This window comes from Plutella xylostella, chromosome 16, assembly GCF_932276165.1.
Source record: "Plutella xylostella chromosome 16, ilPluXylo3.1, whole genome shotgun sequence".
NCBI classification, from domain to species: Eukaryota; Metazoa; Arthropoda; class Insecta; order Lepidoptera; family Plutellidae; genus Plutella; species Plutella xylostella.
The window spans coordinates 8,214,628-8,230,886 of record NC_063996.1 but is presented as its reverse complement, the minus strand read 5'-3'; the positions used below and the strand labels follow the sequence as shown (position 1 = coordinate 8,230,886).

The 16,259-nt window shown below is 36.2% G+C and overlaps 1 protein-coding gene across 8 annotated transcripts in view; it reads left to right on the top strand.

Annotated features, from left to right (window-relative positions):
- Positions 1 to 16,259, top strand: part of LOC105380591 (gustatory receptor for sugar taste 43a-like) — a 38,665-nt gene that overhangs the window by 4,377 nt on the left and 18,029 nt on the right. For 5 of the 8 annotated variants that reach the window (XM_048626427.1, XM_048626426.1, XM_048626431.1 and 2 more), the window contains exons 1-4: positions 5,313 to 5,594; positions 6,368 to 6,468; positions 7,797 to 7,911; positions 8,338 to 8,420. In XM_048626427.1, coding sequence (XP_048482384.1) covers positions 5,519 to 5,594; positions 6,368 to 6,468; positions 7,797 to 7,911; positions 8,338 to 8,420 — 375 coding nt within the window. In that variant the 5' untranslated portion in view covers positions 5,313 to 5,518. Of the gene's footprint in view, positions 1 to 1,470; positions 1,822 to 5,312; positions 5,595 to 6,367; positions 6,469 to 7,796; positions 7,912 to 8,337; positions 8,421 to 16,259 lie in introns of those variants that run through there. The other 3 variants (XM_048626430.1, XM_048626429.1, XM_048626428.1) reach the window with 2 other exon arrangements.

The following is a 16,259-nucleotide window of genomic DNA, read 5'->3' as shown; positions in this document are numbered from 1 at the left end:
AAGTACTTAAATGCAGACATATAAGTAACTACATTAAACAATAACCAAACATGTCCAAAATATATACCTATAAACTACTACTTAAATAATAATATAAATACACATATACCTAAGAGACATGCATTTTTAGGTATGCTACAATATTACTTCTGAAAAGCGTAGACATTAAGCTTCCTCATACTGAAATTATTCTAACGTAATTTTTTTGACATGTTTTTTTTAAATATCGTTGGATATACTGATAATATGCAGCAGTGTGAACCACTCTCGGGTTAAAATGTCCTTTTTGTGATACCCTGTAGATCTCACAGCAATATAGCGGAATGAATGCATATGTCTGGTTCAATGCATTCTATGATGTATTTTGTAAGGAATGTTAGATAACTTTGACGTGGAATAGAAGTCTCGAGGGCCATTCGAAAAAGGTCACGTTTGCACCCTTATCATATTCTTATATCATTTATTTGATATATTCAACTAGGTAAAATAGAAGCATCTGTGATGTGTTGGACGTGAAAGATAATATCGAAAATGTAGTGAGGGTGATATAAAACAATAAATGTAATTCTTTTAGTAAATAAACGATGTGTCTATGTTTAGTTTGGTTTGGTACAGTCTGTTTTGAGAATAATTATATGACCTCGCCTCTTTCCTGATTTAGGTATAGCTATTAGAGAAAAGTTTATGTATTACTACAAGTTTATATAGATATATATTTTTTTCTGGCTGGCCAATCATCGTGTAAGGCGCTCCACCCACAGCTAGAGTCGAGGCGGCGTCGAGGTGGCGTCCCTACGGCTTTAAGGCGCAGGAAATTATGTCTCATTTCCAATATGAAGTTCTCGAACCCCCTGCGCCTCGACTTCTTCAGTGAGCGTCGACCTGAGCTCGTATACAGAACATATAGAGAAATTGCGTCTCTTAGTCGCGGCCGCTGCAATGCCGCCTCGACTCTCGTGCAGTGAACGGAGCGCCATAGAATAGATAGTAAAATGGTGCTACTAGGGAAAGAAAGGAGAAAGCACGAGGCGCCCAATATAAAATAGGCACTCTACGAAAAACTAAGCTTCAGAGCGCTGCTGCGCGAGCCACGACTCTATGGGTGCTTACATAAAGAATCGGGTTTCCTGTATCTACCTGTACCGGTAACTTGACTATGCGAAAGCGCTCACTCACGGAGCATTTCCCGGATTTTTAAATGTCATGTGCGCTTTCGCATAATCTTGTTACCGGTACAGGTAGATAAAGGGAACCCGTTTCTCTATGTGAGCACCCTATCTCGTTATATTCAACGTTCCGATTGCACGGCAGCTCTCGTTCGTTCGTTTTTCGTCAGTATAGAGTAACCCTCCTGTTTTGTCTATGATTCATGAAATTAACCCTAACACGTTAGCCCTTTACACGTGTGATCATTTTAACCCGACAATCTGATAGCCATTAACCCCGCCCAGTCAGGCGAGAAGCGGCGCTTCGGACAAGGACATAATTACTATTTTGCTGTACCAACAGTGTAATCTTTCACGTAAACAACGTATGACGTGCTCCTCTAATGTCATAGTCGCCTGGTACTTTCATTCTTGATTTCTGGCTTAGTAAGGATTTTTATTCAACCTAATTTCATCAGGCATAAGTTATTTCGGTATCACGGTATAAAATTTTATTAAAAAAGAAACTATTAATACTATAATGCTTGGATTACTTTCTTTCTTGCTGAAATGTGAAACGGATAAATTAAAAAGTTATAATAATTAAAATCTATAATGATAATACAGAGGAGTTTTAAATACGACGCGCCATGGATTGTCGAGCCCAGGAAGATGGGTAAGTGCTTTCGATGGCATTTACTTTAGGCGGCCCCTAGACGATCAATTATTTTGCGCAATATTGACAATTGTGCAATATAATTCATCGTCTAGGGTTAATATTGATGATTGCGCAAACGTCGTTTGAATTCAAAACTTATTGCACAATAAATATATTGCACAATATTATTGTAGGTCCGCCTTAGAGAGTGTGACTGCTTATAGTATAAAAATATTATGTACCTACTAGCCGTTGCCTGCGAGCTTCACTTCGCTTTAAAATATTTGCTAATCAGGGACTCCCGTTCTCAGAATTTTTGTCACATTATTTACTCACCTTTTTAAAACTTTCGTGGTCTTCCATAAATAATTCAAAACCTAAATTAATGAAATCAGTCCTTTCCAGTTTCTTCTATCCCCATCCCCTCGATTGCTTTCCCTTCTACGATCTCCCCTCCCTTCCCCTGTCGTCCCCTGCTCGCGTCCTCATTAAACTTTATCTTTCAGTTTCTGTTACATGAAACTGAAAGTGTTATTGTTATTTGTTATGTAAATTTAGTATATTATCACCGGGCCTGCTACAGTAGAGTAGTGCAGTGGTAGAGAATAGGGTATGGTCCATCCGTGGTCTATGTCCGACAAAATTGCGATCATTAACCCCAGACGGAAAAAGAGGGGTGTTATAAATTAATGTGTTTGTGTATCTATCTGTGGAAGCGTAGCTCCCAAATTGCTGAACAGATTTTCGTTTTCGTGTTCTTAGCTATATTTTGTCTTGGTCAGCCTACACCTTCAGTTTCACAAACTCATGGTGAGCCCACGGGTTGCTCCATAATATCCTGCACGCGACTACTAAGTAGGTACCTTTTATTTACACACTGTTAAACCTAGATCTATGATATACTAGTAAACAATTAGGTACACATATACCTACTGTCTATAGAATCGTGACAACAATAAATTATGGCCGGTACCAAATGGACTTGTATTGTAAACATGTTTTTGTGTAATGCCTTTATAAAATAACGAGGAATAAGTAAGTAGGTATGCCGATTAAAAGCTGATTAGGGCATTAGGTGTACCTATATAGAGATTAACTACATTTTTAAATTCATGAAAGTATCGAGTATCATTTATTTATGATTGAAATCTTATAATTATTTACATACATTACATGCATAGTTAGGTAAAATATACATATACAGGTTGTTGAGGGGCGAGTAGGCGAGGCACCGAGTAGCGGTGAGTAAACGTGAATTTGTATTGCGCAGGAGAATCGCCGCCTACCAGTAGGTACCTAAATGTCTGCGCCATACAATTTTGCGTTAGGTTTCACTGCTCGATCGGTTGATGAAATACCTGAACTATGTTCTCAGCTCTTAGTGTTTGTCACCGGTACTCTAAAAATGAGTCCGAATCAAAAATATCCGACACCTAATCATTGATCTACACCAAGGATTTTTCTGATCTACAAGCTGATTAGGGTTTTTCTGATCTACAATTCTGTGACAATAGCCCCTCTGGCTGATTGCAATTTGCGAGGAATAGAATATGTGTGCAGGGTATATGGTGCGATTCACAAAATGAGGATCAGTTTTTTTTATTACCTACTTAATAAAATTATCTTCACACCATAATAAAGACAAAAGCTTATGAGTGTGTGTGTATTCAGTCACTATTTTTTTTTACATAATATACTTTTTTTTAAACTTATACCTACATCAATAACCAGTAGGTAGGATTTAGGTTATGTTTATAAAGTTGTCAAAAGGAAACGTGAAGGAAACACACACACAACACAACTCGCTATCCTAAAGCACCTGTTTTGAAAAAATACCATAATTTTTTTATGTACTTATATGTCTGCATTTAGTACTTGTTGTTTTATTATTGTATAAAAGAGTTTCGTAAATTTACTTGTTGTTTTATTATTGTAAAAAAGAGTTTCGTAAATTTACCTTAGTTCTCCGCCAACTAAAGGTTGGCTGGAAGAAATTGCTTTTTATCAATAAGCCCGCCTTTGTGTACTAACTTCTTGTTAATTTGAATTTTGTCTGTGTATGTTTTTTTAAAGTTTTTATAAAATGTCGATAAAATAAATAAATAAAATTTTACGCAGGTAATTGTAGGCAAGTCCTTCGTGAAACACACGGTCAGAGCCATTCTCTTTGTAGACAGTGCATTTGTTTGTTCAAACCGCGGAGAATAGGTGTTGGCATAGACTGCTAGCGTCTTGCCACGTTTAGATATCTAGGTCCTAGGTAGGTATAAGTGCGAAAGGGTGTACTCTTGCTTGACAAACAACAAACGGACGAGTGATGTCATGCAATCGGAATGTTTAATACAATGAGATAGGGCCGTGGTTATCGCAGTCGCGCTCCGAAAAAATATATTTACGTAAGCTAAAGTGAACCCCCTGTATATGTATAGTATGTAGATAATATGTAACAGGCAGTCTAATTAAGGAATATGAAGGAGATATTCAGGTCGCAAAGGACCAAATACATAAAGTATACAAACAATTAAAATACAGTAAACAAACTCTTATTCCTATTTACGTTTTTTTCAGTTCTTTGATAACGTCGCGATACCGACTGCGAAAAACATTAAATTAAATCACAAAAAAAGTATTTTTTGCTGAGTTCTCACAGATGAGAGCGTAGAATTTAAGAAATACCTATCGTACTGTTAAATCCTTTTTGAGACAAATTTCGAGGTAAGTAATTGTTTTTCGCGGTATAGCGACGATAATGTAATTTGTATATTTTAACACAAACAAGACACACTGATTTAATTTATACTTTTATAATGTGTATACATAATCTTTTGTAATGATTTATAATGTGTTAGAATGTAAGCCTTATCTTTAAGTATTTTAAGCCCAATGTATACGTATACAATGACTGAAGCCGTGCGGTTTTGGTCACACTGTAACTGTTTTTTTTTTATAAAATGTAACTCTGTGTAATTTATAATAAATAAATAATACTAACACAATGCATGGATGCAAATGCCAGACTCATGGCAAATCGATTTCTTCCAGACAACCTTTGGGTGGAATGATATATTATAAATTTATTATGTAGTTCAGTGTGTCAGGTAGAATGACCTGCATTTTGGGTAGAACACTGATAATAATCCACTCTGTAGAGTTGATTGCACTTGGCAACGTTGTTGGTAAATATAGGTTTCTAAGTGCCAATTTCTCCATAGTCGGTTAGAGCATAACCAGGGAGTAGTAATTGACTTTTGACATATCTATCATGAATTTTATATGGATATGACGTTTAATTTATAAATCAATCGGTCGGTAAGATAACCGACTATGGAGAAATTGGCACTAAATACGTCAATAATGTATTCACTCTTATTACCAAGATACTTTATCAGGCGAAAACAATTCTGATTGCATTGTGTTACCTCCCGCAAGCGTGATAATGATAACGGCATAAAAATAACTATATATTTAAAAAACAACATTTAGTTATTTCCGAAATGTAGAGGACGATAATCGCTTTAACCAGCAACAAAGTATTTATTATATATTATTTTGATTATCTTATCATACAGTTATTGTGATATTATTAAAAAATAATTTATTCACACGTATAAAAAAACTACCTACATACATACAAATTGAGAACCTTTTTCTTTTTTCGAATTCGGTTAAAAATAAAAGTGTTTTCAAACTGTTAGTACCTATCTATACCAACATTATGCAACAATTATTAGTGGGTGGACCCATGCTGATGCATTTCGAAGATAGTAAATCAATGAAGATCACAGTTATTGGTACGTGTAGTCATGTACAGTCGGCCAACCAGACACCTTACGGCCACGTAATTTTATTTGTTATTGAAATACCCAACCCAGGGGGCTCAGATATCTGCTTGACAAATTGTGCGTAAAAAGGTAATGCTAAAAAGGTGATGGAATCCGAAAAGACCCTCTAATTTTTGTAAATTCCTGAAATGCCTGAACATATGATAAAAACTCACGAGGGATCTAAATGCAGTAAAATTTATAAGCAATTCTACTAGCTAATCGTTTTTATTGACTCATCAAGTCATCATCGATCTATGTTTACTGCTTCAGTGATGAGCTATTTTTATAGGTGTTGTAAAACAAAAGTAGTTTATAGTACACGATAGGGTATACACAGGATGTTGCACAACTGATAATATAGTAAGCCGAAAGGGTTCAAAATGAATAAAAAAATACGAATTGACTAACAAACTTTCCTTTTTCTTTAAGGGTTGTCTTGTTTAGGAGGAAAGGAGAGGGAAACCCCTTAGTTACCCCCTTTCAGCTTACTATATTATCACTTGTGCAACATACTGTATAAACTATCGTACACTATAAAGCTACGTTTAGTATGAACTACCTACCTAATCGATTGTAATATTATTACTATCTTCATTACAGTAGAACCGTACCTATATAAATTTTAATGTTCTCAATTATCTCACGTTTGGATGAGCCGATTTTGATGCGGTTTTCACCCATATGTTTACCATTACCTATAGTATTATATGACTAAGTGACTAATTCCCCCCCCCCCCCAGGTATAGACCCAGCGAAGGAGGGGGCGGCGGCGGTGCCGCGCGCGCGCTCCGTCGAGAAGGGAACTTGTGTGGTGGACGGCGCTCACGCGTTCATACTCAGGGTAGGTATCATCAGCATAATATTTACTCTGAAAGGGAAAAAATACTAAGCGACATTTTTTTCGACCATGAGCTAGGTATGTATACCTCACCGAACGCAGGAATATCAGCGGATTCCATCGCATAGAAGTCATTGACGAAAAAAATGCGCTTGGTAATTTTTGCCCTGCCAGATTTTTAAAAGGTTTCTTATTCGTACCAAAGATTACATATACGTTCTACACTTAAGTGCAAAGGAAAAGTTCCAGTGACAATAGCACCAGATCAATCATAAACGGAAAAGGCTAGATGCCGTCTAATATATTGAAGTACAGTTACAGTGCATCATAATATTAAATTACCAAGTAAAAACGTATACTACGGTTTTACCGTTAAACCGTAACGGTTCTACTAAGGTTCCAATTTTAAATTAATTGTTTTAAACAATTTGGGCCATATGGTATTTTGTATCGGAATTTTGTGAGTGAAACTTTGTCATTGGTCGCATTGTTTAATGAATGCCGCCGTAGACAAGTATTTGTAACCTTTTTATTCTATATAATTTGATATTACCGGAGTAAAAGTCAAAGTGGTCTAACTTATTTACAATATAAAAATACATAATTTCGTTAGGGTTGTACGTTACTAATTTTATTGGAGCTGAAGTAGAAAACCTGATACCGTAACAAAACTAATGTTTTAAAACTTTGAAGTCAATATTTAGATTTTTCACTAAGTTAGCCTTTTCCATTTAGTAGTAATTTGGCGCTCTTGTCACTGGACCTTGGTCTCTTATTTGTTTACCTGCAACATTCATAAATTTATCACCAACTGTCAAACTCATTTTCTTTACCCACTTTGTAGAATTAAAGTGTCCACGTGCAGGAATTTACAAAGTTTTTTCATTTATGTTGGTAATGAGGAAAGTATAAGTTTGCCATTATTATGATTGATGGATTTTTCTTAGAAGGACCATACAGCGAGCGTCCCATTGGCACAGTAACTTGTAAAATGCCATTTGTTAAACCGGAGCATAATGGTAAATAGGTTTAAGTGGTACCTATAGGTATTATTTGTTATGGACATTTGTGGTGGTGGATTTTATTTTATTAATTTTTAAATAGTCCTTTTTTCACAAGTCCACTCGTCTCGTTATTGAATAACGTTTGTAACTTAACTGTTTTAAAGACACGAAGAGCTTCTTTAAAAAAATAAAAAAATTGTTATTAGAATTTTCAGGAACAATGGTAGGTACTAAATTAGTTTTTTTTTGCCCTTTAATTCACAATTTGCACACGCAACTTCCTGTATAACAAATACTTGATATGACCATGTTTACTCCTACTTGCAGATCTCCAGTCTGTTCGGACTAGCGCCTCTCAGGTTCGAGTCCCGGCCGGGCGGGTTCAGCGTGGCGCTGTCCGCGCCCATGTGTGTCTACAGCTATATACTCGTCACTGTGCTAGGTATGTATAGTATATAGGATACTATAAACATAAACAGTCATGCCTTGTAACGATATATAGAATGCCCCAAGTTAAAGTGCACATTTGGAAAATAGTGACTCAACTCGTTCTGAACAACTTTTGGTGTACGAATTTCCGAAATTTGAGAAAAATCTACTTCTTAAAATTCACGAGGCCAAGGTTTATGAGATATGCTGTATGCAATATCTGTGCTTATTTGTGTTCTATTGAAAGAGCCGGATTTTCGCTTCCTAAACATTCGCTATTACTCTAAATTCTCATGAGAAAACCTTCCGATGAAACTTATTTACGTCAATTGTTACAGCTAAAATCAAGACTGTTAAATAGATGTGTTGTTATTGTGTGTGTGTGTGAGATGTCCCCACAATCATATTATATTACATATTATTATAATGTATGTTTCAGTGATATGCACCGTGCTGGGGCTCGTGGCGGAGATCAACGTGGGCACCTCCGTGTCCGTGCGGATGTCTTCACGGATGTCACAGGTACAGCTTATGACCCTCTCAATATAACTAGGTACATACCTTAAGAATATGGTACCAGGAATCAGGATCTTCAAAGAGCAATAGGAATAAGTTTAAAACTGTAAATAACTTTGGCAGCAAAAATCTTGTCCATATTCAACTTCGTCGTAGTATTTCGTAGCACCGCTACGTCGTAGTAATTTCGTAGCACGCTACGCCGCGTCGTAGCATGTTGAAGTCAATGTCGAATAGAAATATTTTGTATTATAAGGTTATGTTATAATAATTATTACTATACCTGGATCTTTTATTCGACGGAATTCTGACAGTTATCTACTTTTGACATGTCAGAGATCACAAACCTTTTTTGGCTGAGCCCTTCTTTCAATACGAGTCTGGAGGGCCACTACCAAAATCAAACGAACGAACGAACAAGAGCTCGGCTCTATCTCGTTGTATTAAGGGTGCCGATTGCGTGACAATTCTTGTTCGTTCGTTCGTCGATTTAGAGAGTGACCCCCCTGAACATCTAAGTCTAAACTACTCTATACATTTTTTTTGTTAGTGAATGTACCTATCCATTTTATTAAGTGCGGCGCTCCAAATTAAAAGGGGATATTCCTACGGTGAGTAATAATTACGTCCCTTTACATCACAAAAATAATATATATAAATTAATAAATAAAGAAAAAGTATAATTGATTATTAAAATATCTAATCGATTATTAAATAATAATAAGAGCGGTGGTAGCTCTGTCGGGTAAGCGCCCGCTTCTCACGCAAGAGATGCGGGTTTGAATCCCGGCGCTGACATGTACCAATGAGTTCTTTTAACTTAAGTACAATGTATACCATCGCTCTTACGGTGAAGGAAAACATCGTGAGGAAACCTGCATATCTAGATTTAGCACATCTAGATATGTGAACCCACCAACCCGCAGTGGAGCAGCGTGGTGGGAAATGGTCCAAGCTTAGGAAGGCAGTTTAGACCTTGAGGATATGCACAAAGGTTCCACTCGAGAGAGCCAGGTGCAGGTACTTACATCCCCAAAGAGAATAGAATAGAATATCTAATCATTATTAATACTAACCGATTATGATGATACTTAGACTGCTCAATGTAAGCCATTAAAAAAATTAATAGTGACAATTGGTTCAATCGTTTCGGAAATATGCGTGGACAAACATTATAAACATACATACATCTATAAAATTTTGCAAGTATATTTGTTTGTTGTGCAGTCCCAATAATCTTACATAAGTACATACAAGTGGACGTAGTTACGCAGAAAGGCCTCAATCCACAACTTGGTCAAAATTGAGTTATATACTAGAACATGCTATTTAATGTACCCTCCGATTGTTGTACGTGCAACATCTCGATCCAATTACTGCGTAAACAATAATCAGTTTCTAGTGTAAAAGATAATTTTTTCTTCGAAAATTATATTGTGCTTGCTAACTAATTACCTAGGCTAACCAGTGATACAAAAAAAGTGTGCTAAAACCATAAAAAATAGACATTAACTAATAAAATCTACCTGTGGAATCAATAAGTTGAACGGTGTTTACGAAAACGCGTAAGCGCCGCGAATTTCATGGCGCTTAAGACCTTCTTCTCACAGCCTCGCTAGAAGCTATATCGAAGAGACTTTATTACGGTGCAAATTGAAATATACATCGGCGGCGGCGGCGGGCGGCGCACAGTGTGTACTGGACTGAGCCTTTATTCGTGAGTAAATAATTTCAACGAGATTTTAATAATTAAATAAACAGAACAAATAATCGCACTGATATTCTATTATCATCTACTTACCAAAAATGAGTGTGCAAAGATCACCTCCGAGCGGTATCAGTATATCCAGCCCAGATTTACGAGCACAGACAGATGCTGAGAGTTCTTTGGTCCAACCTAACATAAGAAAACGGAAGCAACCTGATATGGACCTCAATATTTCTAATGCTTTTGCGACATTTCGAAATGAACTTCTATCTTCTTTTAAAGATATTTTTAAAGAACAAAATGATAATCTTTCCCAACTCTGTCAAGATGTCAAAACCATAAAAAATGAACTATCTGAGATTAAGCAATCGAATCAATTATTATTTGAACAGCAAAATAAATTCAAAGAAGAAATATGTGAGCTTAAAAAATCTAAAGAGCAGACAGAAGAAAAGATGGAGAAGCTCCAGAAGGATGTTACTGACCTAAAAAACGAAATTTCACTCGGGAATAATAAAGTAGCTTCCAGTACATCAATCACGAGCTATGAAGAAATTGTCAACGAATGTCAAGAACGCAGCCAAAGAGAAAATAATCTAATTGTGATGGGAGTGCATGAACCACAAAACAGCATTAGTACTGATAGACGAGCTCACGACAAGAATGAAATAAATAAGCTATTTCTGAATATAGCTGAGAATATCCAAGAACCAATAAAGCTCATCCGACTTGGTAAATACGACCCTACTAAAAGCCGTCCTATCAAAGCAATATTCCCATCCAAAGAGACTGTAATCAAAATAATTCGCAATAAATCAAAGCTACCCGATAACATAAAAGTAGCTTCGGATCAAACTATTATGCAAAAACAACACATGAACAACCTTCGAAATGAACTAAAACAACGTGAAAACAATGGAGAATCTAATCTTACAATTAAGTACATAAAGGGCGTGCCTAAAATCATCTGCGATCCATCAAAAAACTAACTAAACTACAACCACCCATTTTCAATGAAACTTCTGAAGATATTATACACCAGGTAGTGAGAAGCCATCAAGATATTGAGCTGGATCCATCTTCTTTAAAATTCTTATATGCAAATGTCCGAAGTATCAGCAAGAAAGGAAGGTTTGATGAACTCAAAATTATACTACAGTCAATGCAAAACCGAATCCATGTTGTTCTTTTAACTGAAACATGGATAACATCTGATGACCATGCTAAACAATTTGAACTTCCTAACTTCGTTCATTATTATAACATAAGAAGTGACAAAGGAGGAGGAGGAATATCAATATACATACATAACAGTTTGCAACATAACCTAGCTGAAACTGAATATATCAACGGCATCCAGTATCTATGGATAACAATAAAAAAATATGCACTAGATGTGGGAGTAGTTTACAAACCAGATGATAAAGAACTACCAGAATTTTTTGATGTATATGAATCACAGCTGCAAAAGAAAAAAAGAGCACTTATTTTTGGCGATTTTAACCTAAATCTATTATGTAGGAGCAAAGGAATAAAGGACTACAAAAACACGTTAAAAGAATGTTGTTACAGAATACTAAACAAGATAAACCCAATTTACTGTACCCGAGAGACATCCACCAGCAAAACAATTATAGATCATGTTTGCACAAATTTGAAGGGACACAACTATGCCTTCTCAATAATTGAATCTACGATGTCTGATCACAAGCAAATTTATTTTGAGTTAAAAAAGATTAATCACGAACCAAAAAGGAAAATTCAGTACAATGCAATTAACTATGACAAGCTATACAAATCTACTAAAGACCTAATAGACGACAACACTGACTATGATTACACTGATTTAAACAAACTAATTAAAGAAAGTATTAATAAAAGTAGAATGCCTAAAACAAAGATCATTAACCCACCTATGGCCGATTGGATTAATAAATCCGTTTTGACAGAAATATCTCAAAGAAACTATCTATGGCAAAAAAATAAGGAAGATCCCGATAATGAAGTATTGAGAGTACAGCTAATCAAACAGAGAAACCAAGTTACCAAAACAATAATGAAAGCCAAGAATAAGTACTATCAGAACAAGTTCAATTTATGTTCAAAAAAACCAAAGAAAATGTGGGAATTAATTAACAGCCTATGCAATAACAAAGTAAAAACAACTAGTGCTCCTTCACAATTAGTTACCGAATCTGGTACCATAACTGATTTACCAGGCATATGTGAATGATTCAACTCCTTTTTTTCCACAATAGGTTCAACATTAGCTGATAAAATAACATCGAAATATCCGTTGTCTGACAAAGAGTCAATCAAACCAAAAATAATAAACGCTCAGCTCGTAGACTTTACACCATGCACACCAGATGAAATAAGTAAAATTATCACTAAATTAGATTCTAATACCAGTACCGGCGTAGATGGTGTAAGTACCAAGAGTTACAAGTGCATAAAGGATATTATAGCGGAGAAACTTGCTTCTAGTCTAAATAAATGCATGAATGATGGAGAGTTCCCAGACGACATGAAAGTGGCTAAAGTTTCTCCTGTGTTTAAATCCGGAAATAAATCAATACCTGGAGACTATAGACCAGTTTCAGTTTTACCGGTGCCATCTAAAGTTTTTGAGAAAGTAATACATACTCGCTTAGAACATCATATGACACAAAATAACATACTTAATGATCGTCAGTACGGTTTTCGACCACAATCCAATACGTTATCAGCAACCGTAGATTTAGTAACAGATATTAGATCCAGCATCGATAGGAAAAACATAGTTCTTGGTATATTCATTGATTTGAGAAAAGCATTTGACACAGTGAGTCACAAGCTTTTACTAAATAAACTAAATGAAATAGGTATAACTGGTCAAGCACACAAAATCTTTGAATCATACCTAACTAACAGATATCAAACCGTTAAAATTTATGACACTCAAAGCAGCTCTCATAAAATAACATGTGGCGTCCCGCAAGGATCAATATTAGGGCCAATACTCTTTCTGATTTATGTTAATAATATATGTGATATAGGATTACGTGGTAAGATTACTTTATATGCGGACGACACATGTCTATTTTATTTTGGCAATAAAATGAACGATATAATTGCAGAAGCTCAAGAAGATCTTGATAAACTGTCAACTTGGTTCAAATACAACCTTCTAACCATAAACACATCAAAAACTTGTTACATGGTATTCACAGCCAAAAACAAAATTATACCGAATCATGAACCATTAACCATCGATGGCGATATATTGAGCAAATCTACCCAGGAAAAATACCTAGGCCTAGTGTTAGATCCAAGACTTACATGGCAAGCTCATATAGAACGAATCAGGTCCAAAATCAGAGCACTTACCGGCATGCTTAGGGGCATAACAGGCTGTCTACCTCGCAGTGTTCGATACACTATCTACAATAGTCTTGTCAAACCTCAAATTGAATACCTCATAGAAGTTTGGGGCTCTGCCGCCAAAACGCACATTAAGCAGATACAAATAGCACAGAATAAATTAATAAAGGTACTATTTTCATATGACTTCTTAACACCATCACAAACCATCTATAAGCAAACTAAAATTATGCACATTAAACAATTATATACATATATGACCTGTATACTGGTATTTAAAATTAAAAATAAATTAATCCATTCCAACATAACCTTTAAAACTCGGGAGCATAGATATCAAACTAGAACTAAAAATCACCTACAGCTTACAACACCGCGCACAGACTACGGTAAAAAAAATATATTGTTTGAAGGAGCACAGTTGTTCAACAAACTACCCAACAATATCAGAACGGAGCATAAACTGAAATTGTTTAAGAAAGGCCTTAAAGCATTTGTATTGGAACACGTCACCCTATAAAAATTACCTATTTAAAATTGTGCTTAAGTAATTATGAAACCTAACATTTACTTTTATATACCTACCAAAGTAATTTTAAGACTAGTTTTTAAATAGTGGTGAGGGTATATTGTACGTACATATTATAGTTATATAACATGTTTTTCTCATTTTAAGTGAATATGTATTTTGTATTCTTATGGGAAATAAATGTCTAAAACCTAACCTAAATGTAGGGTCTACCTGTCAAGAAAACAAACACAGTAAAAAACCAACTACAACATACTTTTTTGATGTGGGGGACCAACCCACATTGTATGAAACACACATTTTTTAGTTTCACATAAAGGACTCAAACTGTTTGAGTCCTTTTACAGAAACGCATTTCCTATGAAACCATGAAAAATTTAGTTTTACATAAAAGACTCAAGCGCTCTGAGTCGTTTTAGAGAAATACGTATTCATTAAAAAAAGACAATTTGTATTTAGCAGAAAGGACTCAACCCGTCTGAGTCGTTTTAGAGGAATACTTATTCATTGAAAAAAGACAATTTGTATTTAGCAGAAAGGACTCAACTCACTCTCTTGGCCACTATTCTGTCACCGCATTTTTCCACCTTCCGTCCCTCCACGAGCCAAGTATCCTGCCACTCCCATTTCAGTTCGGCGACCCGCATACCGACGTTGAACACTTTCCTCTTTTGACGGATCACCACGTTGGGTATACGTCTAAGCGAAATACTTAAAATGGCTCGCTCTATAGCTCTTTGTGGAACTCTGATTCGGTGCACAGTTTCGTTGGTCATCGTCCATGTATCGGCACCGTGCGGGCAAGTCACATTAGCAATTAACAATCCATAAGCAGCGTCGCTCGACTCTTAAACATCTATCAGATTCATACAAGTTACGCCCGATTTGATTAGCGAGCAACGATGCCTAAGGATTGTTAATGGCTAATTTTCGGTGGTGGTAACTCCAAGGAATGTCACAAGGTGACTTGGTTCTCACACGACTGTTGGACCGGGAACCAAATCGACCACATTTTGATTATTCGAAAATGAAGACCTTCACTTCTAGATGTTAGAAATACTTAAGAAGGGTTGCTAAAGTCAAGAGTGATCACCACTTAGTGGTTGGAAAAATCTGCTTGACGATAGCGGGAGCTCAGAAGCAGGCCACAAGATCTGCCAAAGATGTCGCTGTAAATAAGCTGCAGGACCCAGAAGTCAGAAGATAACTTAGTATCCAGATCCACAACAAATACCATCAACCTACTAAGTGTGGGCGACGCGCCTCAATCAAAGATAACTGCACTGGCATTAAAGACATGTTTTAAAAAAGTTGCGAAGAAATAATAAGGCACAAGGAACACTTAAAGAAAGAATGGATGTCTAAAGGAACATGGCATATGATCAACTCTCCAAGGAAGACTTAACATCGAACTAGACTACCATTCTAAAGAAGCACGAGTTGCGTACGAGTATTTTCTTTGTGAACAAAATATCAAACGTAATTTAAAAAAGGACCAACGCTGTTAGTCTGATTCTATATCTTGGAGAAAACAAACAGCGGCTGCCATGAAGGATCTATAGAAAGAATCAAATAAACTTTGCAACAAACCCCAGGATATCTCCTTGTTACTATGGAAGACCGACTTGTAAGATGGTATGACCACATTGCCGAAGTTTTTAAAGATTTAAACCAGTCTGCATCTGAGGAGTTGGATGCAGATTCAATAAACCAGGAGCATCTTGTATATCCAGATCTTGATATATGTCAAGAAGCATAATCGCAATCATTATGATTATAATAAAATCGATAGCAGTCGTTAAGCCTACTCAGAGACCTTCGGGCGGCTTGAAAACATCTGACAGTCGGGTTGCCCAATTACCCGTCAACTCTGTCAGCACAAGCTTGCTTGTGTTGGGGTCCACTAACCCACACTGGGACAGAGTAGTGGACTAGGCCTAATCCCTTCCTTCATTGGAAGGAGACCCATGCCCCGGCAGTGGAGATGTGACGGGTCGTGATGATGGTTAATGATTATGAGATTTATAATTATTCTGCATCTTGACATAAATTTTAATATCCAACCGCAAAGTAAAGTCGAAGTGATACGGACCATACGATCGCTGAAATCCCACTTTTCAGCGATCGTATGGTAAGCACAGGGAACGACGGATATCCTACGGAGGCATAAAAAGGAGGATAGTTGCAATATACCGAGGATGATGAAGTGAAGTTAGAGTAAAAGAGAATTTTATTTATGTCCAAC